The following is a 26,371-nucleotide window of genomic DNA, read 5'->3' as shown; positions in this document are numbered from 1 at the left end:
TTTTCATTAAGTAATCATCGGTTGATATTTGTTTTAAATTTCTTTACATTTCTATTATGTGTTAAATTAATTTAATCTAAAAAAATAGTAAACTTCTTTTATTTTACATATATTTTGCTATAGGGAGACCTCTGCTACAGTGGTGGGCAACTTTACAAACATGTGAAGGGGGATGAGACAGTTAAGTTTACATCTAGAAATGATGAATCGAAAAAAGTGGAGATTTACACATAGGTATAGGAGTCGATCTGAGGGCCTTACTATGGGTTTGGCGGTATTCAGCTGGGACCATTGCCGGTTTACGAATTTAATCCAGGGCTTTACTGTGGCAGTCTCACGTGGGTGGTATGTTAGGCCCTCCCAAGCATATCACCGCTGTGAGAGAGCCTGCAGCATGTTCTTGCACGGTGTGGTATGCACCATGTCGCTCATGCCACACTGTGCAGGAACAAAGGTGCATTTCCAAGGGGAGCACAACATGTGCCCCCCCTGCACGCTCCCCCATGGCAGAGTTTTGGCGGGGGGTCTGTTATGGCTCCCTTACCTGCACTTCAGCCACCCTTTTCATGTTGGGGTCCTGCCATGAAATGAGCGGTGCAAATGCAGGTCCTAATATACTCTATGGTGCCGGCATCAGCATCGTGAGCATACTCAGGCCTTAGAAGCTCACCACTGCAGCGGGATCCTTGGTCCTTGCAGAGGTGGCAGCGCCTTGTGGTGGTCCGACTGCCACACTCATAATAGGCCAGACGGGTGGTGGTGTTCGGACCTCCACAGTGCATACGGCGGTCCCAGGACCACCGTACTCGTTATAAAGCCCTGAATAGAAAGGCCAAGCTGCTGGCGTGTAGGCGGGGAGCTGGTTGCGAAATTGGTCCACATGGACCAAAATGCGTTTGTGCCGGCTTGCAGCACTTCCTTAAAACTCTGCTGGTTCTTTAGAGTGGCTCACTATGCTAGGATGAACTGGGATCAGTCCGGGTGCCTGGAGTTAGAACACGAACAGGCATTTGACACCTTGGAATGGGGGTACCTGTTTGCTGTGCTCTGTAAATATGATCTGGGGGACGAGTTCCTCCGTCTTGTACAGCTTCTTTACACCCAGCCAATAGCTAGAGTTATAACTGGCCCACACATATCAGGTCAGAGCCAATTGAGCATGGTACGGGGCAGGGCTGCCCTCTCTTACCACTATTAGTTCGCTGGCCATCGAGCCGCTGGCTAAGTCACTGCGCAAAGCGCAAGACGAGTGGAGGATCCCCATGGGTGACGGCATGCATGGACTCTCATTGTACGCGGACGACCTGCTTATTTATCTCAAAGATGTCAGATCATCTTGTACTTTGACAGAGCAAATGCCATTGGAATGTGCTAACGTTTCATGACCACGCGTGAACTGGGAAAAATCATGCTTCAATCCTTTCACGGAGACCATGCTGAACCCCTGTTTGTCCCTCAGTGACAAGCTAATCCATTGACAGGAGTCGGCATTCCGATATCTGGGAATACTTATCTATAGAGAGGCTGCTGACCTACTTGAAGAAATGTGTTATACACCCTGCTGCATTTATGTTTTATTGCAAACTGTTATTAAAAAGAGAAAAATAATGTTTGTTTTATAGGGATACATATTGATATGTACAACCGCTCGGACAGTCTACTGATGTAAAACACAAAAGTAAAAGCGGAAAAGGGGCCAGAAAGCCCCTGTACAGTTATGTAACTCGGGAACGGATGTGTACTATATAAAATGTGAAATGCAATAAACAAATGTAAACAAAAAATAAGGCCCTAAAATGTGAATAGGTCTCCAGATGTAAACTTGCCTTTGTATATTAGGCCCTTTATCTTTCCTCTACTAGATGTGCCTCAATTATGTGTTACCACCTACTAAAAATCTTTATTTATGAAATACAACTAATTATAGTGGCAGACCTCGTCTTAACCATCAAGAAAAATAAAGATACCTTGAAGTTGTACGTGCACCTTCATAGCTTCTTGGAAACATTTTCTAGTTGTTTTGTTGTGTAAATGAACTCATGTTATACAACTTTTGCGTGGAATTTTTGTTAGTTCTACTAGATTTCAAATTAATCAGTGGCGGTTTCTCCCCGAGGGCATCGGGGCTCCGCCCCCTTTACCAAAAGTAGCGGTGGCATTCTCAAATTCAAATTTCAAACCCGTTTTGTAATACAGTAAATAATAGTAAATACATAATAAAGTCAGTCCGAGTTTGTCTATGGCAGCCGCGCGGCGTGCAGTGACAGTGAGTGGCCGTTCGTTGTGGCGGCCGGCTGAGGCCACTCACGTGACTCTCCCTTGCCATGCATGCTCCCCCTTGCTGCCTCAAACTCCCATGAAGCCTAAGTGTTTGCCGGGCCAACAACCTCATAGCCCTGAAGGCTGTGATGTCATCAGCACAGCAAAGACCTAGCCTCAGGGCCAGTTTTCACCCCCTGATGGCGTGTAGGCAAAATTGGCCCTGGGCATTTTTTTTCCATGCCTGGTATTGCTAATCCTCCACGTCAATCAGAGAATGGAGAGCTTTCCCAACTCATTACAGGGCGTGGTGGGACATACTCTGTGACGAGTTGGAAAAGGAGTGTGTCTGTGGCAGACGGGAAGCCAAGGATTCGAGTCTGCGCAGACTCGACCCTTCCCGAGCGTGTCTTACAGTCTGCAACATTCTGAAAGGAAGGAGGATCCGGTCGGAGTGCCAGGAGACTGCAATGCAGTAGTATTGATTGATTCATCACAGCCCATCCCAGGTAAGGCCCAGGCAGACATTTTTTTAAGTTAACTAACTTGCTATTGCTAACTACTTGCTGCAGAGCACTGTGCAGTGCACACACACATTACCAGTCTGCCTGCTATTATTACACCCATTTACAAGTGGCGCCGCGCAGAAGGACTTCTTCTTTGGTAATGGCTGCGGCAAGGTCACAAGGTTGCACAGCATTTCCAGTGTGGACAATAGTAGATGGCGATGCCATATGTGTTCCTAACTTTACATTGGTGCTGGTATACCTTGCTTTTACTTTCACATAGGCCATATTCCTGCATGATTATTGCCTTAACCTTCTTGTGAGCCCTTTGAGCCTGGTCTGATAGGTTCCACTTCGTGCATGGAGTGTCCACTCTGAACGGATTCCTTTCTTTTCTGCCCGGTGCATATGCAGGACTCTGTAATCTCCCCATGAGTCCTGTCTGTTTTTGTTTGTTTTGTTTGTAAGGCCCACACCGTGCAAATTGAAAGTCTGCGCCCGCCATGTAAAGAGCTGTTCACTTCCCGCCAGTACTGCTTCCCGCAGCAGAGTGTTTATATGGACATGTGCTTTACGTTGTATTATGCTACTGTGAACCTACATTTGCTACTCTGCATGCAATACATTTGTGCTCTGCATTACTCCGTTCAAAGCTGAATATATTGCTTGTAAACTGAACAGTGCTGAATACAGTATTCTCTCGGCGAGGTGTATAATGTTGGGTAATTTTTGCAAATGTACATTGTCCTTTAAAAAGCACCAGCTAGCGCGTTCCTGGCCTCCAGCAATTATTGAGCATCAATTAAAATGTAAAAAAAACTCAGGGGATTAATGTCTTCCTGGAAAGAGATGGATGTTTTTAAGGTGGAAGTTTTGACTCATCCAAAGGTAGCCCAGTGGGTTTACATTACTGCTGCTAAGAATGTGTATCATGCAGATAAAGTTCATGTCATGTAAATAGGTCAGTGAGTTACTGCTTCTGTAAGAGAGCTGCTTTTGTTTCTTGTCGGTTGTAAGTCTAATCATAATATAGAACATTGTGCTATTAATTGCCATCAAACAGCTGTGTCTATACTGCAAGCATTATGTTAGAGTGATATGTTTTTTTGCCCAGTCTTTCATTATCCTGATCTTGCCAAAAGGGTTTAGTTGGGTAGAAAACAATTCTTGTTATTAAAGAAAACTCCTAACAATGGTGTTACATTTTAAATTCAGAATTTGTGTTTTTCCGGAATATGGACTCTTAAACTTTATTGCCTACCAGTATCACTAACATGTCATGGAACTGATGATAGTTTGAGGAGAGGCAGTAGTCTATTTCTGTTTAGCACAGTGGCTTCCGAAAGTCTTGAAAATGCACCATTTCCCAACTTATTTTTCAAAATTTTCTCAGGGGAGAACCCCCCAAACCCTCCTTAGGTCATTTGGGCTCACTCGCCGCGGTGTGCTCCACCCCTACTTTTACACCTCACCACTTTCAAATGTCACCAGCCACCACTGAAATTAATAGAAGTGAAACAATGTTGGTGAAATTTATAAGGGATTTCCACGGTGCATATGTTATTTTAGTAACTTTTCGGCATCACACAATTTCCTTCGATAATGTGGGTAATACAATTTTTCCCGACCTTCAAGAATTACATCTTTACCAAAAGACAAGTGTGATTGGATTGTGAAAATGTGGATGCAAAAGTGCACCTACATCGGTATATTCCCATGTATTCAGAAACTTTCGATGTAAAAGTTCTTAATTGTAGTACAAAAAGCAACTTTACAAGTGTTTGCTGACTGCCACGGCAATAACTTGCATGAATCTATTATCTTTTTATGAGTGTGGTTAATTATGAGTTCGATGCTGAAGAACCAAACTATGATTATAACATTATATGTATGTAAACAGAACATGCTATTTCTATAAGCTCCCTTCAATAAAAAAATGAACACTAAAGCAAGCAGAATAAGCTACATTTTAACAAGAATATCTTTGTCTTAGTCTATTGAGATGAGTAAGGTGTTCTGAGTCACGTCGTGGGTCAAACAAACAAATATGCTCATAAAATATTTTGTTACAGTTTACCAATTTATTCTTGATTATGTTTAAATAGTGTTGTTAACAGCAAAATGTAGATATTATAAAAGTATCTGTAAACATTATGTTATGATTCAATATACTTACTGGGTACTTCAGGCTTTTTTGATGTAGCTGTGGGAATAAAGAATATTTGTAGATTAACATTAGTGGAGGTCTATACATCGTCATTTCTGATAATAAGATAAACAATTACAATCAATGTTCATAACCAGACAAAGATGACCGATATTTGTGTTCTTTTCCATAATAAATTGAGTCGTTGAGAAGTTAGGCTTCAATATGTTATTTCAACTCTGTGTTACAGTGATACACGTGGGTCTGTTGTTTGTTTATTTGAACACAACATTTGTGCCAGAAATATGTGCACAGAATGTTAGCCATATTCTGTATTAAGAAAGGACAATTTAGCTGGTTTAAAAGTAATTTGTGCAGTAATTTATTGTGGAATGGTTGCCCAGACAAAAAAACACAGATAAACAGAATATTTACAAACCCCGCATCATGACATTAGAAACAGACAATGACTAAAACTACTTCTAAAAAAACATTTTTCATGGTTGAGTGCCAATTTTTCCGAAGGATTGGCATTTGCAACTGTTTGTGCAGGGATCACTTTTACAAGTGAGAGGAGGTTTACTGGACATGGTACTTAACAAGATGGTACAAATTGTGGAACCCTAGATGAATTCAAACCTGCAAGAAGTTAACTAGGGAAAATGCATGGTACATACTGGATGTTAAACCTGGCATCCTTTGTCGTTTCACCTGACTTTTTGCCTTCTGAACTCCTGTTTTGCTGACTTCATTTCTGCTGTCTTTAGGACTCTGGGCACTTTACAACTGCTAAACAGTGCTACAGTGCATGTGCTCTCTATTTAAAATATGTTAATATGGCTTATCCACAATTGACATATTTAATTTACTTATAAGTGCCTAGTAAAGTTCACTACACCTGCCTAGGTCCTGTAAATAAAATGCTACTAGTGGACCTGCAGTTCTGATTGTGCCACCCACTTACATAGCACTTTAAACATGTCTCTGGCTGCCACTGCAGAGTCTGTATGTGCAGTTTTAAACTGCCATGTCAACCCTCTTGCCATGCCCAAACCTTCCTCTTTAATACATATAAGCGTAAAGTATGTCCTGGAAAGCCCCAAGGCAGGGTGCAGGGTATTTAAAAAGGTGAACATGTATTTTTAAATTTTACATATCCTGGTAGTGAAGAACCCTAAAATTTGTTTTTCACTACCGCAAGGCCTATCTCTCCTATAGGTTATTGTTGGGAGTATCTTATTACACTTTATAAGTTTCATTTCTAATTGGGAAAAGGTAGACTGCTCAAGTTCAGTGTCTCTGGAGTCACAATTTAAAATTGCAACTTATTATGGAGTTGGATTTTACGTTGCAAGTCAGAAAATGCCACTTTTAGAAAGTTGACATTTTCTTACTTTAACCATTTTGTGCCATCTACTTTTCTGTCTCTGAATACACACCTGGGGTGTGTGAGAACTGAGCTTTTTTCATTCTCTCCATATTGCCACACACAAAGGTAGCTTAGGTGGGACTGATCCACATCCTGTAAGTCCATCTTGGGAAGGATGGGAGGGAGGAGCCGAAACACCTGAATAGGCTGTGCCTATCCCCACACAAAGAGCTGCACACATCCTGTGGCATCTCTTTGAAGTCTCCCAACTTCAAAGGTAGAACTGGGCATACGTACTGGGCTGCAGACACCACCACTTCAGTACACTTCTAGACCTGAGGATACTCTGCCAGGAAGAAGAACTGCTCTGCTGCTGAAAGGTCTGTCACTCTACTGGACTCCCACTGGACCTTGCTGGACTCCTTGCTGGACTCCTGCCCTGCTCTGCTGTGTCTGCCCTGCTGCCCTCCTTGCCTGAGAGTAAGAAAGACTGGACCTGAATCTCTAACTCCTGAGCCAAAGTGATTCCAAGCCCTTGCTGGCTTACCTCCCGTTTTGAAGTCTCAGAGACAGCAAAGACTTTCAACAACCCTTCCACGGCACTTAGACTCTGTCAACTGTGAGTCTTGCCCTGCCGAGTGGTGCCAATCCAGCCGTGGGACTTTGGAAGTGGGTTTTCTGTGCTCTACCACCAAAATCCATACATCGTTGTTGTTGTGCTGGTCGTAACCAATGCATCTCCTCCAGTGCCGATGCATCGCCTGCTTAGAGAACATCACATCACCGGCTGCATGGCTCTACTATGATGCATCACCTATATGGGAAGAAGCTGCTGCACCCTGGTTCTCGCAGGAACTTAGAAAAGAGAAAGCTGCTTGTAAAAAGCTGGAGAGACTCTGGAGAGCAAGTTATGGCCTGGAGGAAAGAACTAGGTATAAGGAAGCCTCTAAAAATCTACGGAAAGCTATTAGAAAAAGTAAAAAACGCTTTTACGCAGACTCGATTCTACAGGCAGAACAGGCTAGTAAACAGATCTTCAAAGTAGTACAGTCGTTTTTTAAACCAAAGTGCATCGAGAGGGAGGTTGCTCCAACAGTTATGCTATGTGAGCAAATTTCCGAGTTCTTCGACCAAAAAATTAAAAAGGTCTATGACTCTTTCGGACCAGTAATAAAAACAGTGAAACAGGACCTCGCGAGTAATGGCGAGCTAGGTGAGACTTTCACCCAGTTCCTGAATATCCCCCTGAGTGAAGTAAGGCAAGAACTCGTCCGATGCAAATCTGGTTCACCCGACGACCCTTGCCCTGCAAAATTATGGAGCTCTATAGCCGACTCCGTAGCCCCTACACTCCAACATATCTGGAACTCCTCCATTGTTTCGGGCATATTTCCGGATGTATGGAAACATGCTACCCTTCTGCCCTTAAAGAAAAAGCCTAATGGGGATCCAGAAGATCTCACTAATCTCCGCCCAATATCCCTATTAGCTGCCCCGGGAAAAATGTTGGAGAAAGTCATACAACGCCAACTGAGTAAATTTGTAGAAGTAAATAAAATCCTACATGAAACACAGTCTGGCTTCAGCCCCGGCTTTAGCACTGAAACAGCGCTTATTGAGGTAGCCGAGTCAGTAAGGTGGTCGATGGATGCAGGGAACTCAGCAATGCTGGTACTCCTGGATCTGTCGGCCGCCTTCGATACGGTGGACCACGCCAGACTACTCAGCCGGCTGGCCGAGATAGGGATCCAGGATAAGGCGCTGGGTTGGATACATTCTTATCTATCCCAGAGAACTCAGAAGGTGGCACTTGGGACGATCTCTTCGGCACCCAAGACCCTTGGCTGTGGAGTCCCGCAAGGGTCGGCCCTAAGCCCCCTTTTGTTCAACGTCTACCTTGCTCCTCTCTTTACGCTAATCGCCAACTGGGGTGTCAAGGCAATTTCGTATGCCGACGACACCCAGTTGGTATTTCCGTATTCCGAGATCACGCAAGAGTCCTTTTCAAACTTCAAAGGCTGTCTCCAAGATGTAGCACATTGGATGAATGCAAATAAATTAAGACTCAATGCCAATAAGACCGAAGTTATCTTTTTTGGCAAGGGCCCCCTTCCTGCGTCAGAACTTTGGTGGCTGATGGAGATGGGCCCTGCCCCCTCACCTAGTCACACGGCAAAAAATCTTGGAGTGAGATGGGATGATAGCATGTCCTTTACCTCCCATATCCAACAAGTTGCCGGCTGTTGCATGAGTAAACTGAGAAATCTCCGAAAAATCCTCAGACTCCTTCCAGAAAGCTGCCGAAAAACGGTTATCCATGCTACTGTTACCTCAAGGCTGGATTATGCCAACGGACTCTACCTAGGCCTACCAAAATACCTGACACAAAAGCTTCAGGTAGTTCAAAATGCGGCTGCGAGACTGTTACTGCGAATTCCACTCAAGCAGTCAATCTCTCCGCATCTTCGATCCCTGCACTGGCTGCCAGTTGCCAGCAGAATAAAGTTTAAAGCACTGACGTTGGCGTTCAGATCTCTGCATGGCTCCTGTCCAGAATACTTGAAAAACCGCCTCCCCAGATACTCCCAAACCCGTGCATTGCGGTCCAATTGCCGTGTTCAATTGGCAGTCCCACGCACGAAAAAGGCCCGACTAGGCGGTCGGACCTTCTCGGCTAACGTCACCGCTCTGTGGAATACTCTGCCACAAGAAATTCAACAGGCTCCTTCTGAACCCTGTTTTAAGACACTGCTGAAAACTTGGCTCTTTATCCAACCCCGTTAGCTTGTCCGTCATTAGCACCGGGTCATCTGTGTTCTACTAGCGCCGGGACACCTCCTCGCGAGGTAGCTGTTGCGCTTTACAAAATCCAGTATTATTATTATCTTGTACGGCTTGGAACTGATGCATCTCCTACATCCACAGGGATCAACTCCGATGCATCACTTTATCTGCTCCATGCATCGAGCCCCATCAAGGTCGCAACAAGATACTTTTTCAGATGGACAAGGTTGGTCTCTGTATCCAACCCACGCTCCATCGGGGTCAGCCAGAACGTTTGGATTTGACCTGTTCTAGCATGACCACATAGCCCTGGTTGGCTCATTATGCTTTTCAACACTATAGTTGCAGATATTCTTTAAAAATTCAAAACTCCTGTTCCACTTATTGCACTTTTGTCATTTTGGTCTTGCATTGCTTATTAAATTAAGTTATATGTCTCTCACCTGGTGTGGATACTTTTTTGTAGTGTTTTCAGTGTGCTACTGTTTGAAGTGTAGAACCAATGCTTTGCACATTTCCTCTTAAGTTAAGCCTGACTGCTCTTTGCCAAGCTACCAGAGGATGAGAACAGGTGAATTTAGGGTCAGTATCTGACTAGGAATGCGGTCCCTACTCGGACAGGGTGCATACCTCTGCTAGAGACCAAATTGTTAACACTGGGACATAGGGATTTTTATTATGGATCTCCATATGCCAGATGTGAGGATGCAAAGAAACACAATTTCCTCTATGTTTTTAGGGTTACTAATCTATGAGAGCCAGAATGTACTACTGACGTGAAGCATAGTGGAAAACGTTCAGAGTATATCAAAGTTGTTAGACTTCCGGACATCACTCCTGCTACAATAATGGGCAGACTTACCACTAATGCAAACATCATTTACACACCTCTTGAGATGTGGCTTAGGTTATCCCTAAAATCTCCTATGAAAGGTGCAGTCTGGTAACACCAGGCTTTGACAAGAATTCTCTTTCATGGAAAACATCGCTGGACTCAAGACTTGCAAAGCATAATTGAAAAACATTTTGCAAACAGATTTTCCCCCATCTTTCCTTCTTTTCTCTTCCCCTGCATGAAGAAATTACAATATTCTCTGGTATATGTTATGTGTTATAATAAAATACATATATAAAACATAAATAACATCATATGACAGCTCTAAAACATGAAATTCTAGTTCAACATTCCACCCAGGCAATCCAGAGGGATTTAGCTATAAAATATAAAAGGTATGGTTCACAGTCACAATGCTAACATTTGAGGGCAGTAGTAAAACATCATTACCAGAACTGATCTAAAGCCTATTGTTAAGGAGGGCTAATTGACCTACAGGGGTAAGCTATCCAGTAGCACCTACCTATTGCCACTGCAATATCTGTACTGTTGAGCATTTATGGACATGCATAAGTGGGCAGCATAATTTAGGCTCCACCCTTTATATGTCATGAATGTACATTTATATACTCATATACATTTATATTCAACATGTGATTTGACTTTTTTAACTTGTGTTACATTTTAATAAACCAAAAGAGTATATTCATTGCAACACTAAGTTTTATAGGTATATATATATATATATATATATATATATATATATATATATATATATATATATTTCAAAACAAAGGTTGCCCTCTCGGAGATGCCGCACGCATCGGGGTACATGCACACAACTCCTAAGGCAGCAGTCAGGTCAGCAGGCTGCTAGCGTTCCAATGCCATACACGTTTCGAGCTACTACAGCTCTTATTCACTGGCGGCAATAAGGAAAAACAGAGGGCTTTCAAGAACAACTAATTTATTGCAAATAAGAGTCCCTCCCTGGTGGGCGTCACCCAAGCTGCATGCTGGTTATAGTAGTCCATAGTAATGCCTTGGAGACTCAAAGTTCATTAACCAAGTGGGCTCCGCTATTTTCCTCATGATAAAATAATGTTCCCTGTTGGGTGGAAAGCAATAGCAGTGTCCGCCTTCCCTCTGCCAATATATTCCTGTGGTTTCGGCCCCCTCTGCCCAAGAATCACTCGTGTCATCAAGTGCTTCGGATCCGTTTCAATCATGAGGAAAATAGCGGAGTGTTGCAATGAATATGCGTGCGGCATCTCCGAGAGGGCAACCTTTGTTTTGAAATATATATATATATATAGGCTTCCTTGAAGCCGAAACGCGTCTCTCTAGTCGCAGGGTCGAGGGAGACCCAAGAAAATAAATAATGCCGTATCTTTACAGCCTGTGTGCGTGCCTTCTTCAATTGGAGTAGGACTGGGTGTTAATATATATATATATATATATATATATATATATATATATATATATATATATATATATATATATATGTTATACCAAATTGCCCTAAGCATTGAGAAGGCACACGTCACCTCCCTCCTTCCAGGCTGTTGTGCTACTTGCATCTAACTTCCCCGGCATTCTATTATCTTTCGCCGACGCGTTTCGGGGCCAAGCCCCTTCATCTTGGGCGTGAACAAACGAGCTTACAACCTGCATGAGTGATTGCTTGTTTTTATTTCACCTTAACCCCGCCTCCATTGTCACGTGTTTGATCGATTACGCGGGGTGTTGTGGGGCATGTAGTTTGCCATGCAGGAATAAGTTCGAATTTGTAGGTTCAATTAAAGTTCCATTATTACTCTGAGTGAGTTCCAGGTAGGATTGGTGCAAGCCCATCATGCACATGGGGACGTGACACTGGGCTTGCACCAATCCTACCTGGAACTCACTCAGAGTAATAATGGAACTTTAATTGAACCTACAAATTCGAACTTATTCCTGCATGGCAAACTACATGCCCCACAACACCCCGCGTAATCGATCAAACACGTGACAATGGAGGCGGGGTTAAGGTGAAATAAAAACAAGCAATCACTCATGCAGGTTGTAAGCTCGTTTGTTCACGCCCAAGATGAAGGGGCTTGGCCCCGAAACGCGTCGGCGAAAGATAATAGAATGCCGGGGAAGTTAGATGCAAGTAGCACAACAGCCTGGAAGGCGGGAGGTGACGTGTGCCTTCTCAATGCTTAGGGCAATTTGGTATAACATATATATATATATATATATATATATATATATATATATATATTATATATATATATATATATATTATATATATATATATATATATATATATATATATATATATATATATATATATATATATATATATATATATATATATATATATATATATATATATATATATATATCAATCACGCTCACCGTCGGTGCTCAGATTCTCCTCCAAAACCACGGACACAGACCACAATGTAAGTTCTTTTTAGGTGTTTATTGAGATGCCGCCATTACGCATTTCAGCTCCTCAAGAGCCTTGATCACATGACAATGTTACTGCGCTATTTTGTCATTTTTAAAGTGATAATGTGCTTAGTGCAAAGTGCAAAGGTAAAGCCAGGTATAGTAAGGGAAGAAATACTTCACATGTAGTTCACGTAGTGTGGACCTTTGTTAATAGCAACAATTCGTGCATTGTCTAATTTCATACTTTTCCAACTTGTTTTGACTTTTGTAATGTTTTTGAATGTTTTAATTTTGGCATGATCAGATAATTAATTTAAAGGTTTTATCAACATTCGCCAAAAATAGTACGAATAAATAAATATATAAACATATCATTAAATACACATTGTTCGCATACAATCTGTTGATATATATATATATATATATACTAATCTGTAAAACTTAACTTACACTAAAATTTGAATTTCACTAATTGCCCTGTCATGAGGGTAGGCATTAATCTCATACCACCTTTTCCCTCTCTCACAATGATTTATTTGTAAAATACAACTTTAATAAATATGGGCAAATAGGTAATGTGCAAAGTACCTGTGTGCCATGTTGCTTGCTTTTATTTAGGATCAGGTCAACCGTCCCTGTTCTAATACCTAAACCAAAGTGATATTAGTGAAATGTAGGTGTAGGTGCCTAAGTTCTGCGTGTTTAATAAAAAAAGTGATATTTTCTCACTTGTGATACAATTGGTAACTTAGTTGTACCCACTCGTACTGTTAAGACTGTAATATGTTTTTTCTCTGTTTAGATGGTATTGGGTGAATACCCTTCATGTCTGCCGTGGTCTTGGTTTAAATACCTCAAGATCCCTACTTTCTCACATTTCCTGGAACTATGTGTTTTTCTGTGTTTGTATACTGGATATCATAACTGTTTTCGCAATATTGTTTTTGTCAATTACAGACTAAGTTACAACTGTTGTCAACATAGAGGTTAAAAGGTCACAATTGTATAAATATTAAATTTTAAATATACAAATATATAAATAATATAAAACATTGAATACATATAAAATAATCCTTTTCACTTGTGATTACCAGTTTTTGTTATTTATTGTACTTTCCTAGAGGCAGGTATGTAAATTCTCTGTTATGTTAAGCCCCCCTGGTTGTTTGGAATCCAAATCAAGTATGTACCTAGTTTCAAGCTTGCTTAACTTCGCCTCCTTGTTTCCTCCTCTTCTGCTTGGGGGAACTGAGTAGATAAGAAAAAATTTAATTTCCTGACTTTTTGAATTTTGGTACTCCTTGAAATGTCTTGCAACTGGGTATGTGTTGTCATGATAGGCAATGCGTCTGATGTGTTGTAGTACTCGTTTATGAGCTTGAAGTTTAGTACTGCCAACGTACTGTAAACCACAGGGAGATACCAATACATAAACTACATACTCCATTTTGCATGTTAGGAGTTTGCTGATTTTATACTCCTTGGAGCTGAAGGGGGTTGTATATGTAGTTGTGTTTATTCCCTGTTGACAGGCTTTACATGCTTTTCATTTGTAAAATCCCTTATGAGGTTTTAGCCAGCTACAATTTTCTATCAATTCAGGGCTTGTTTGAACAAGTTTGCCCCTCGTAGAGAGCACCCTGCTGTGTGTAATCGAGACTTTGTGAGGTAATGTGGTTCCGATCACTGGATCATTTAATATAGGGGGCCAATTGCGTGTGATGATACTACGCAGTTCCTTATTTTGCTTGCTGTATTCCATGATTATCCTAAAATCTTCTTTTATGGGTGTGTAAGCCATCTCGTGTTGTCCTTGCCGATCTAAAGTTTTCTTGGGTTTGTCTTTAATCAGCTCTGACCTGTCTGGGATCATGGACTTTCTTATGGCCCCCTTAATGGTCTTAAGTGAATATCCCCTTTCACGGAACCTTGCTTTACTCTCATCCTGTGGTTTTTTGAGAGTTAGTTGGTCACTGTTAACTCTTGTAAACTTAGCATTTCCCCATAGGGGATGCTGTTTATCAAATGTCTCGGATGGGCGCTGCTGGCATGCAGGGTCGAGTTGCCGGCTGTGTCTTTTCGATAAAGTTTTGTTTCTCTCTTGTTGTTATGGATATACACCTGCATGGCTAAGAAGTTAATTGTGTGTTCACTTATCACGCCCGTGAAGTGTAAATTTATTGTATTCGTATTGAGTGACTCAATAAACTCTAACACTGCCTGACGTGAACCTTTCCAGATCACAAATAAGTCATCTATGTAGCAAAGCCATCTTATGATATCACTCTGCATGTATTCGCTATGCTTGACCTTCAGTACCAGCTTCTCCCACCAGCCCATTTGTAAGCACTCATAGCTGGGGGGAAAGCTGGCACCCATGGCCACTCCTCTTGTGCATATTGTTGAACATAAAGACATTGTTGTTTAAGCTGTACTCAACCATTTCAATCAACATTTGACTATGCTGTAAAGGTGCTTTGATCTTTTAGACAAATAATATTTCTGTGCTGTAATGCAGTCACTGTGTCTAATACTGGTATACAGGGATGTTACATCAATCGCAATTAATAAATAATCACTTTGCCAGAGACATTTCTGCAATTTGTTTAAAATGTCACTGGTATCTCGTATGTAGGAAGATAAAGATTGGATGTGTCCTTGTAAAAAAATAATCTACATATTGTGACGTGTGTTCTAAAAGTCCGTCACGCGCCGATATAATAGGTCTCCCTGGTGGTTTGAGAGGGTCTTTATGGATTTTGGGGATATATACATAATATACATATATGTATCAATTAATTGATGTAAATATGTTATGCATATTGAAATTGATTGGTATTCTCAATGTGTGCATACTTTATATTGTAACCCACATCCATTTTAAAAAACAGCTTAACTTGACATAAGGCCTCAATTAAAAATGCTTTTTTTTAAGTCTGTTAACTTGTTCAGTGGGTTAACTTTTCCTTCCGCAGGTGTGTTATCATGCTTCTCATTAGGTAGATAAAGACTTATTGTTTGTATTAGATGACTGATAGTAAGGCCTGTGGAGTGGGAAGTTGGCAATGAACTTAGGGAGTATGCTGACTCCCCTCAAGTTCAACAATTTGTTTGGTTCTTGGTGGTGAGAAGAGAGATGCGGATTTTTTTTAAGCTACTGTTATATTTAATTGGTGTTTCCATAGCTACTTTAGGGTGACCAACTGGTTTGAGTGCAAATTCAGGATGGTGAGTGTAAAAATTCAGGAAAAAAGGGTAAACATCAGGACAAAAATTCAGGACAGGAGGTCAAAATTCAGGACAAAACTTCGAAACAAAAGGTAAGTTTTACAGACACATCAGAGGAGGTTACACAATAGTATATAAGTAAGTAAATAGACAACCACTTAAGTACAAGTCAAAATAAGTTTATATTAGGTCGAGAAAATAGTGCACTTCACAGGTTTTCAGTATACCCACAGCTTGCTACCTTAGACGAATCAAAACTCCCATCTAACTCCAACAGGTACATTAGTCACCAGACAATGGTAAACCACACCTGAATATAAGTGAGGCCGCTTTTATTGTTGATTGAAAACTAATGGATATACAAGGAACTTTGCAATGCCAGCCCCCAGGAACAACACCGCCCCTCCTTTCCAGCCTCCTAGGAAAACACCCAATGCCCAGTCTGGCTTTGCTACCACCCTCCAATGGTGACCCTCATCTTCACATAGACCATCTCTCATGAGTATTTAATTTATTTTATAGTGTTACTCATCCCAAGTATGTAGGCCAGTATGTTGGAGTGCGTTACACATCACACTCACATTATATAGAGACAATGACTCATATAAACGTGAAAGACAATGTATAGGAAATGTTGCTTAAGATAATCGGTGTTACAAAGTGTAATCCTTCTTTTATCTTTCATTTAGTCTTTCACCATTCATTCTGCCCCTCCATCTGTGTGCCCATCTATATCCAAACATATTCAACCATTTGTAAACCTATCCACCATGTATCCTTCCACCCATCATTTCACACATCCGACCCTCAATCCACCCTTTCACTCATCCATCCACCCTTTCACGACATCTATCCATACACTCATCGATCCACTCTTCTACACATCCATCTATTCACTCATCCATCCAACCATTTACCATTTCACCCATACAGCCATCCTTTCACTTACTCATCCATCCACACAATCACTTATCCTTCCACCCATTCACCCTTTCAGTCATTCATACTCCCTTTCTCTCTCCATCCCCCTTTCACTTATCCATACATCCTTCCACCCGCCCACCCATCGACTCATCCATTCATGAATCCATCCATTGACCCTATTACTCATCCATCCTTTCACACATCCATCCGTTCTCTCATCCATCCCCACTTTCACTTCTTCACTCATCTATCCATCCATTTGTCTGTTTACCCCTTCACTCACTCATCAGTTCTTACATCCTCCCTTTCACATATCCATCCATCCATTCACCCTTTCACTCATCAATTCATCAATCCACCATCCTTTCACTCATCCATCCACCTATTCACTCACCCATCATCTACCCTTTCACTAATTCATCCATCCTTTCACTCACCCATCCACCCTTTTACCCATCCACCTACCCTTCCACCCATACATTAATCTATTTACCTTTTCTCCCATCCATCCTTCCACTCACTAACTCATCCATCCAATCCATCCATATTTTCTTTCATTATCTATCCATTCACCCTTTCATCCATCCATTCATCCTTTCACGAATCCATCCAGCCATTCACAAATTCCTTCACTTATTGATTCACCCACCGTTTCACATTATGAGCTGAGCCTTTGTCTGCAGAGTTGCAGACAGAAGAGGCCCATCACGAACTTCACCTCGCTGTAGATCCTAAAGCAAGTGATGAGGTGGGGTGGGAGAGGGTTCACTATGCCCCTGCACATAGGCAATCTGAAAACTTAGAAGTCATGAGTCATGCATGATACACAGTGCCAGGACATGAGGTAACTGTGACATGGTGTTGTTTCCAGGGCCTTAAGTTGGGTAAAAAATCTGGGGGGGCTCTTCAAAGGGGGAGTTTGATGTAATTAAGGGCGTGGTTTAAAACACCTAGGCTAAAAATCTGTGCTTAGCATAGTGTTCGGCCCGACTGGTGTTATGTTGTTTCTGTCATAGCATCCAGAAATATAATGCAGCAAGTATCATTACACCAGCAACAAGCCAGGACTATTGACTTTGTCAATGGTTGTTATTCGCTTAAAATAAAAAAGCAGCAACCATGGCTTTGTTGAATATAATATTGAAAATGTGTTAGTTCTAAAATGATGAGACAGTGAAAGAACTATAACCTGTTCTTGTTAACTTGTCTCACAGGCTTCTTTATATAAACTATTTTCTCATGTTGCAGCATGGGCATTTTACCTTTTATCCATCTAACAGAATATTCTGCTGTACACTCAGGCAGGAGGAGGCCACCACATGCTTTAACAGCCCAGACTGCCCCATTGTCATTCTGTATGTGGAAATTAGCTGGCATACAGAATGACAATGGGCGGGGTGGGGCTTCTCTTGTGCTCTAGGAGGAGTGCAGGCGCCCCCATCAGGGGGCTGAGGCTTCTCGCAGTGCTGCTCCCTTTAATGGCCATAAATACGGGCAACAGGCGTCGGTAAAAGGGATCCTCACAGACAACAGACGTGAGGTCCAAATTACGTACAGTCTGTGAAATTTACGGACGGTTGGTCACCCTAAGCCAGTTAGGCAGACTTTCTTTTGACTCTAATAGGGAACAGATCTCTCTGTGATGGGCATTTCCTGAGTGTGAAGCTTCATGCTGAACACTTCTCTTATTTTCCTGACCTTCTACTGAAGCTCAGTTGTATGATGACACCTTTTATGCTCCCTTGACAGCAATACCTGTTATTTATTCCTGTCCTTAACCTGTGCTTAGACTAAAAAAGGGAAGTTGCTTTATAGAGCACCTTTAGATACAATTTGCTTTATTTGTGTTGTGGCCATTATTATTCTGTTTCTCATTGTATTACAATTACATTTACTAGCATATTTCAGTCTCTAGAATATATTGCTATATCTTGTGAATGTATTTATACTATGCATGCATATGGGATAGATTAATACTAAAATATAAATCAATTCAATCAAAATCAATGGTTCTCGGTCCTTATTGTGAAGTCACATTGGCTTCACAGATGGAAATGTATTTCTGATGATTGCTCTCTTACAGCACTTCAAGTTGACTAACAAAGGCCCATTCGACCAATGGGGAAATATATTTAATAATTTTACTACAAGATTGAGATGCAGATACCAGTGCACCCCACACAAGCAAAGAAGAAAGTCCAGGAGATAAATCAAGATTTTGGGGAATTGTACCTTTCTGCAGGGTCACTCTGAATTTTTCTGCATGTTATAGAACCCTATATTTGCTGGCTGTAACACTTTGTGCTAACGAGTGGTAAAGTACTTGGGTGCCCTCTTCCAATATGATAAAGGTAGTATACACTTGTTTGGTTTATTTAATTTGTCTATAGGCTCCTTGTATATGGAAATCAATGTTTCCAGAGTTGGTAAATAAAATGCTACCAGTGGACTGCAGCACTCATTGTGCCATCCCCGGCAGTGGCACTGTGAAGCATATCTCCAGACCTACCATTGTAGCCTGGTGAGCAGGTTTAAACTGAAGGTTCAACCGGTCAAAATATCTCATTTGACAGGCCTACGACCCTCCTTTTGAATTCTAATGTAAACCCATTAGGCATGGTTCCTGGTATCAAAAAGTAGGACAGGTAAAGGTTAATGTTAAACCTTAATGTCCTTACTGTGACTTACGCCTCAAAATTCATTTCACTGTAGCCGTATTTTGTTTCTCATAGGAAACATTAGGCTTTAAGTTGAATACTTTAATACATGTTATCTCTACCTAGGAGACAGCTATACATTTTTGAATGTTTTAAAATATTTATAGCAAACGCAATTCACTGGAGAAGTTGGATTTATAATAAACAATTTAAAACAATGGCTTTTAGAAAGTTACAATCAATCAATCAATATACATATAAAGCGTGCTACTTACCCGTGAGGGACTCAAGGCGATGAGGGAAGGGGGGGGGTGCTACTGCTCGAAGAGCCAGATCTTGAGGAGTCTTCTGAAGGTGAGGAGGTCTATTGTCTGCCGTAGGTGGGTGGGGAGGGTGTTCCAGGTCTTGGCCGCTAGGAAGGAGAATGATCTGCTGCCGGAGGTCACACGTTGAATGCGGGGGACTGTAGCGAGGGTGAGGTTGGCGGAGCGGAGCTGGCGGGTGGGGGTGTAGAAGCTGAGTCGGTCGTCGAGGTAGACTGGTCCACTATTGTGAAGAGCCTTGTGTGAGCGGGTGAGGAGCTTGAACGTGATTCTCTTCTCGACGGGGAGCCAGTGAAGATCTCGCAGGTGGGGGGTGATGTGGTTGCGGCGAGGGATGTCGAGGATCAGTCGGGCGGAGGCGTTTTGAATGCATTGCAGTCATTGCAGATGTTTGGCCGGGATGCCTGCGTAGAGTGCGTTGCCGTAGTCCAGCCTGCTGCTAACGAGGGCCTGGGTCACAGTTCTTCTTGTTCCGGTGGGGTTCCACTTGTAGATCTTGTGGAGCATGCGAAGGGTGTTGTAGCAGGAGGAGGAGACGGCGTTGACCTGTTTTGACATGGTGAGGGAGGAATCGAGGATGATTCCCAGGTTGCGTGCATGGTTGGTGGGAGTAGGTGCTGTTCCTAGCGTGGACGGCCACCAGGAGTCGTCCCAGGCTGAGGGAGTGGATCCGAGGATGAGGACCTCCGTCTTGTCCGAGTTCAGCTTCAGTCGGCTGTTCTTCATCCATTTGGCGACGGCTTTCAATCCTTCGTGGAGGTTGGTTTTGGCGGTGTTCGGGTCCTTGGTGAAGGAGAGGATCAGCCGGGTGTCATTGGCGTAGGAGATGATGTTGAGTTTGTTATGATGGACGACCTGTGCGAGGGGGACGTTGAACAGCGTCGGGCTGAGGGATGATCCCTGGGGTACGCCGCAGATGATGTTAGTGGCTTCGGAGCGGAATGGGGGAGGCGCACGCCCTGGGTTCTGCCGACGAGGAAGGATGTGATCCAGTCTAGGGCCTTTTCTTGGATTATGGCTTCTTGGAGGCAAGCCTTTAGTGTGCAGTGGCAGACTATGTCAAAGGCAGCTGATAGGTCCAGGAGGATGAGGGTCGATGTTTCTCCATTGTCTAGTTGAGTCCTGATGTCAATTGCCCTGCCTGAAGTACCTGGAAGACAAATCTACTTTTTTCTCTCTCCCTTTTGCCAGCTAGTAAGCATTTCAATTGCTATGAATTAGGAGTGAGCCTGCTTCCAGGACAGGGACAAAAGGCTCTGGGTGTGTGGAGATTTTGTTCTGCCCTTAACAGGATGGCCTGTGAGCTGGGCCCAAGAAATTGGTTAACTTCAAAGAGTTCTACCCTGGCACAAGCAGGTGTACCTAACTACCACATGTCCCCCCTTCTTTTCTCCCTCTATTCAGAATAGTATGCATCATAGTTGACATCACACTGTCAGATCCTGCTGGATTGTCAATACCTGATTCACATGTTTTCAGTTTTTTTTATATGTCATTTGGTAGTGCACATTAAAGAAGGGAACTAGAACAACAAACAAGTTGTGTCTAGTTGCCAGACATCTGTCTCTGACTTGTTGAGGGTACAGCAACAACCTAAAACTGGAGTTTAGTGTTAAATGTAGGAAGACACTATGATTACCATAGTACACTCAACTCACAGAACCCTTGACCGCGGAGCCAAAGTTTAGATTGTGGCCATCTTGAAAATGCCCAAAGTGTGCATGGTTAGCCCCAGCAGCTTTATGGCATTGCGAAATACCCTTCTGTCTGAAACCTGAAGAGAGCCATAAAGGACTGAACATGCTCTCCCTCTTGTTCCCAGGACAAAGAAGTGGTCTACAAGGGTCATAAGGCTGACCTCCTATTCAAGCTACAGGGATACAGCAAGCTAAACAAGGTTTTTACTGCAACTTCCAGCTAATCAGTGGCATCAGGACCTGGACTGGAATCTACCTGCCACCCTGTAAGTTTGTAAGTGCCTCTCCTGAGGTCATGGGGGTCTTTCGACTCATTCTCCTCTGGTGGATCTTTGAGCTAGATGAACCTAGTCTTGTCACTGAGCACTGACCCGCACTCCATCAAAGTCAACATCAAATTGCACCTAGATCCTGGGCTACCGTGACCATTGACTATCACTGGCACTTTGTGCTTCTTAGTGCTAGTTCTACTTAAAACTTTAAAAAATCATAACTCCAGTTGCCCTTATTTAATTTTTGTCATTGTGGTGTCACTTTGTTTATTATATTTTACTCTATTTTCCTAATTCGGTGTGGGATTTTTATTGCAAGGTCAGCGTCAAAAGCCACCTAGATCATGGGCTACCGTGACCATAGACTATCGCTGGCACTTTGTTCTTTTTAGTGCTAATTCTACTTAAAACTTTATCAGTTCATATCTCCAGATGCCCTTATTTAATTTTTGCAAGTGTGATGTCACTTTGTTTATTACTTTTACTTAATTTTCCTAATTCGGTTTAGGATTTTTATTGCTTTGTATTCCAATGCAATTACTGTTTTAGTACTGCATACATATGTTATGCATTGCCTCTCAGTTAGGCCTGTCCATTCTGTATGAAGAGTTGTGGTTAGGTTTATTGACTTTACTGGTTCACCCCGACAAAGGTCATGATTATCACTTGAGGTGTGGACTTAGCTCCTTCATCTAATTACACAATTTCTTACAAAGATCGCAAAAAATATTTATTTTTATTTGATAATAAACAATGAAAAGAATTTAGCCAAGGAAGGACAACCACCTATCTTCAAAGATGAAAGTTCCTGATATGTATTGAAGTCCTAAACCAATAATTGTTTACATTTTCTCCTGCTACTGCAATTTGTGTGAACTGTGCACACTGCTGTAATGCATAGTGACGTTCAAATGATGGTAACACAGAATAATGTGTATGTAAGGCACTGGTAGACTGTTCTGAGGAACAACAAAGATGTGAAGTGAAAAGCAAGTTTGTACCTGAAACTTAATTTCAGAGAGTTGTAAGAGTAAGTGGTATGCTACTACTGTCATGCGGTGAGGTCAGGCCCGGAAAAAAACACAGCCATTTTACATGTACACATTTCTTAAGTTACCTTCTTTTCTACACAATGACTTTTTGTCACACATTTGCTTCTGTGACGGTGAAGGATTAGTTTGTCTTAAACCACATTGCTTGCAATTCCACTTTGTAAGTATGCTATTACAACACCTTGAACATTTAGTACAAGGCCTGGATACACATTGTGCAGAATGGATGTTGTTATTTGTTGTTTGTCCAAGAGGTGACATGGCTATGACAAGAGAATAAACAATGTTAGCCTAGCTGAAACCTCGACACTGAAGCATGAATACTGTCATTCTAAATACACATGCATTACAGTGTTGAAATCAGACGAACACTGTGCTGTCATTGCAAGGACGCTGTGCTGGAGTCTCAGCTCAACTGATTCCTGTTTACTCTGTACGGTAAGGTATGTCCAACTTGTGATCAAGACGGGGACCTGCATACCCTTACATTCAGGTAATGAGGAGTTAGATCATCCAGTAGGGAATTCTTGGCATAACACCTTCTCTAGGCAACTAGGTTAGGGAGCGAATAGTAAGAGTACACTATAGACAATACTTATATGCCAGCATAAATACACTGTTTAAGCACAATGGTGGAATTGTTTATCCTTTTCACTGCTCTTATACTGCTAATTACTTTCGTATGCTTCTGTCTATTAATCATTGCAGAGCATATCTTTTATAGAAGAATCACAATGGTTCAATAAATATTAAGACACCCCTTTGTGTATCTCTTGTGTGCCTTTCTGAGTCTGCACAAGTTACTGAGCAAAAAAGTTCTAGTTCTGTTACCATGAATCCCTTGAGAGTTAGGATTGTCATGTTCAGAGGTTACACAAATACTTTGTTACCTTCCTAGGGTTAGGGGACATATGGTGGTACTGTGAGCTTGCTGGTCTATAGGCCAACCTGTTCTGAGGGGGGTGCATATATTCAGTCTGGCACTATCCCAAAGTGTATATTGTTCAACAAACAATTAGTTCCTACTGAGAAAGTGCAAACAATAAAACATGGTGCCACCAACGCTGGTAGATCGGGTTCTTATTTAATGGAAAGCCTGAGTAGTTCTCTTTTGCATTTCCAGGGACCCCTCTACACCTGCGAACCGGAGACATTGGGTACTATCCTCCTCATCGGAGTAGGTGAACCCTATGTATTGGCTGTAGGTTGGTCAAGTCTGAACCTTTCAAGTGAGTGTGGGGGTGACAGCTGTAAATTACCACATTTTAGAATTCTGCTTAGAATGTATTTTACCCTCCGGAAATATACTCAGGATTGGATCTGAAAGATACCCAAAATGTCTTAGTTGTGAAGAGGGATATGCAGAATTCCTACTCATGAGAGCTCTGGTCAGAAATGCAATATGCAATGACATGAAACAACAGATTATCTTATCTATTATTTTATCTAGTTATTGTTAGCAAGCACTAAACAATCGTAATGTCTGCTTGTCAATTAAAACTCACATAGGGATCAAAGCAAGCTTAAATTAATTGCCCTAGTGCTGGCTACTTAAAAACATTGATGATAAGACATTGGATTTTCATAATAGCCCCAGTACACATCCTGCTTGGATATGTAATCTGATATAACGATCTACGACTGATAAAACTGTCCTTTATGGAAGAGAAGTCTGTTACAGAAAGGATTTAACTGAGCACACCATATGATATTAGTTCTTAAATTTGCTGCTGATGGACAACGAGAAAGGATGTAGTGGAAGGGTCCTAGAGGAGGACCACTAACAAATAAAGTAAGGATACAAGACACTGTCTCTGTTTAAAAAAACAGAGGAGATGCTCTTCATGGCTCATCAAGAATACCCGTGTTGTGCATGCAGAGTATAAAACCCTAAATGGATTAAAAAAAACTCTCATTAGTGATGTAATGTGTTGTGGATCATGCAATAAAGATCTGTTTAAAAAAATGCACTTGTTTTATTTTGATATTTTACTTCTTACATTGCAATGTAACAGTCTAGACTCTGCCAGGAAGTAAATATTATTGTCGCTCTATGAGCTTTCTAACATAATTGACAGACGTATAATGAAGTATCGTTGGAGTCACACTGAGCAAAAGAATTAACAAAGAACCAACTGAGGGAGGTGTAAGGATTGCTGTCTATTTTTGTCTTCATAAACATGCATCAACTGTCTTGAAGATTAAATAAGGTACACTAAAGAATAATTACTACCAGGCCTCAAAATAGAGTGTTAATAAACACATTCATGCTGAAAATGAGACAAGCAATACAAAAAGAGTAAGTACACAATTTACTTTATTAACCTCCAGTGGTATTAGTTGTTGCAAATTGGTTTTGAGAGATGCTAGCTGCCTATTGTGTACCACTGTATTCTTTGCTTTCCTATTTTTGGTTCAGTTGGGGACTGAACCCTGTGAATCTAGATCAGAACACGCACAACTTTTGTAAAATGGCAAACCCTTTCTTCTATCAAGCACTTTGTTAACATGAGGCAGCCTGCCTGCCATTTGAAATGCTGTTGTACTGTGACTGTGAGGTTTGTTTTATTTTAGCATGCTCTGTAAATTAGCTACACGCAAAGGAGGAGGAAGGACGTCATGAAGCCTGTGCAGCTTTTTAAAAAGAGCTGGGTAAAAATGTGTTACATTTCTGTATATGAGCTGCCCATGCTACCTATGTTCGGCCTTTGAGTACCTGCCACACTCTGCTTATAAGCAGTGCAGCATGAACTTGTACAAACCCATGAAAACAAGCAAATCTCTTATCAATCACCTCGTTTACATGTTGGGAAATGTCAGAGTTGCCACCAAATCCACCTTTGGGAAACCCCTCTTACTCAGAGATCAAGTTGGGCATGGTAGCATTGGACGGGCCACACTATTTAGGGGGACCCTTTAAAAAACATGACCACTGATATTGTTTTTGTCGGGTTCTACCAGATATATAATGGGAAGCCTGTATAAGAACAATGCTAATGTGCACCAAATGTACTAGGAGTAATCTCCTAGCACACTAGGAACATTGTTTTTTTTATATATTATTGGAAAACAAAGAAAGTGCTGATAGACGTGGCCATGCCACTATAGTATGGTGGCTTGGCTGGCCATATGTCTCTGTTTTTATTTACTGAACTGCATCTTGCCAGGGAAGTGGGAGCCACCACACTTTAAAAACACATCCTGACCCAGTAGAAAACTGCCCCACTCCCCGCCAATTGTTCCACCAAACTCTAATTGTGTCCACAAGTGTTTGGAGGGAAATCCAACTGGAACATGAGAATATATCTATATGGTAGAGGTCTGCCTTCCCTTGTTCACAATTGCTGTCCCACACCTAGGGGCTGAAGAAAGGCATAGGACACAACCAAACGTTCTTCAGACACAAGGGCACAGGTTGGTGATACAAATCCACTGTAGCAAACTGTTTGGTATAATAGGGCTTCTGAAGTCCATTGCAGCAGTCTTCAGGGAGTTCCTGTTTCCTGTGTATGCACTCGAACAACACAAACTTTTTAAATTGGTTATGAGAGGCAGTCAACCCCACACAAATAGGAAGATTTTGCTACAATTCTTTTAGGAGATGTTGTGGGGAAAGAGACGTTTACTATCCAAAACCAAGCCCATCAGGACTTGAGACATAAGCAAGTAAGGATGCTTGTGCAGTGAATAAGTGCAAAGAGGGGGGGCCCACAATCCAAAGGGACAGGGCTCTGTGAATGAGTCTCACTCGATTTCAGACGCTTTACAGTGCGGCACAGTAGTGAAGGATTTGGGAATCCATTGTATGCCTCCAGGTAGGGAGACGCACCACAAGTACAGTCACTGTCGGAGTGAGGTAAACAACCTTTACAACGCA

General features: G+C 41.8%; 1 protein-coding gene across 1 annotated transcript in view; it reads right to left on the bottom strand.

Moving 5' to 3' along the window:
- Nucleotides 1-26,371, bottom strand: part of LOC144762658 (uncharacterized) — a 1,356,333-nt gene that overhangs the window by 648,480 nt on the left and 681,482 nt on the right. Inside the window, exon 21 of the mRNA XM_078647891.1 lies at nt 4,942-4,968. Coding sequence (XP_078504017.1) covers nt 4,942-4,968 — 27 coding nt within the window. The remainder of the gene's footprint in view (nt 1-4,941; nt 4,969-26,371) is intronic.

This window comes from Lissotriton helveticus, chromosome 6 (genome assembly GCF_964261635.1).
Source record: "Lissotriton helveticus chromosome 6, aLisHel1.1, whole genome shotgun sequence".
Classification (NCBI taxonomy): Eukaryota; Metazoa; Chordata; class Amphibia; order Caudata; family Salamandridae; genus Lissotriton; species Lissotriton helveticus.
The sequence above is the reverse complement of the archived record's forward strand: the minus strand, read 5'-3'. Positions and strand labels throughout refer to the sequence as shown.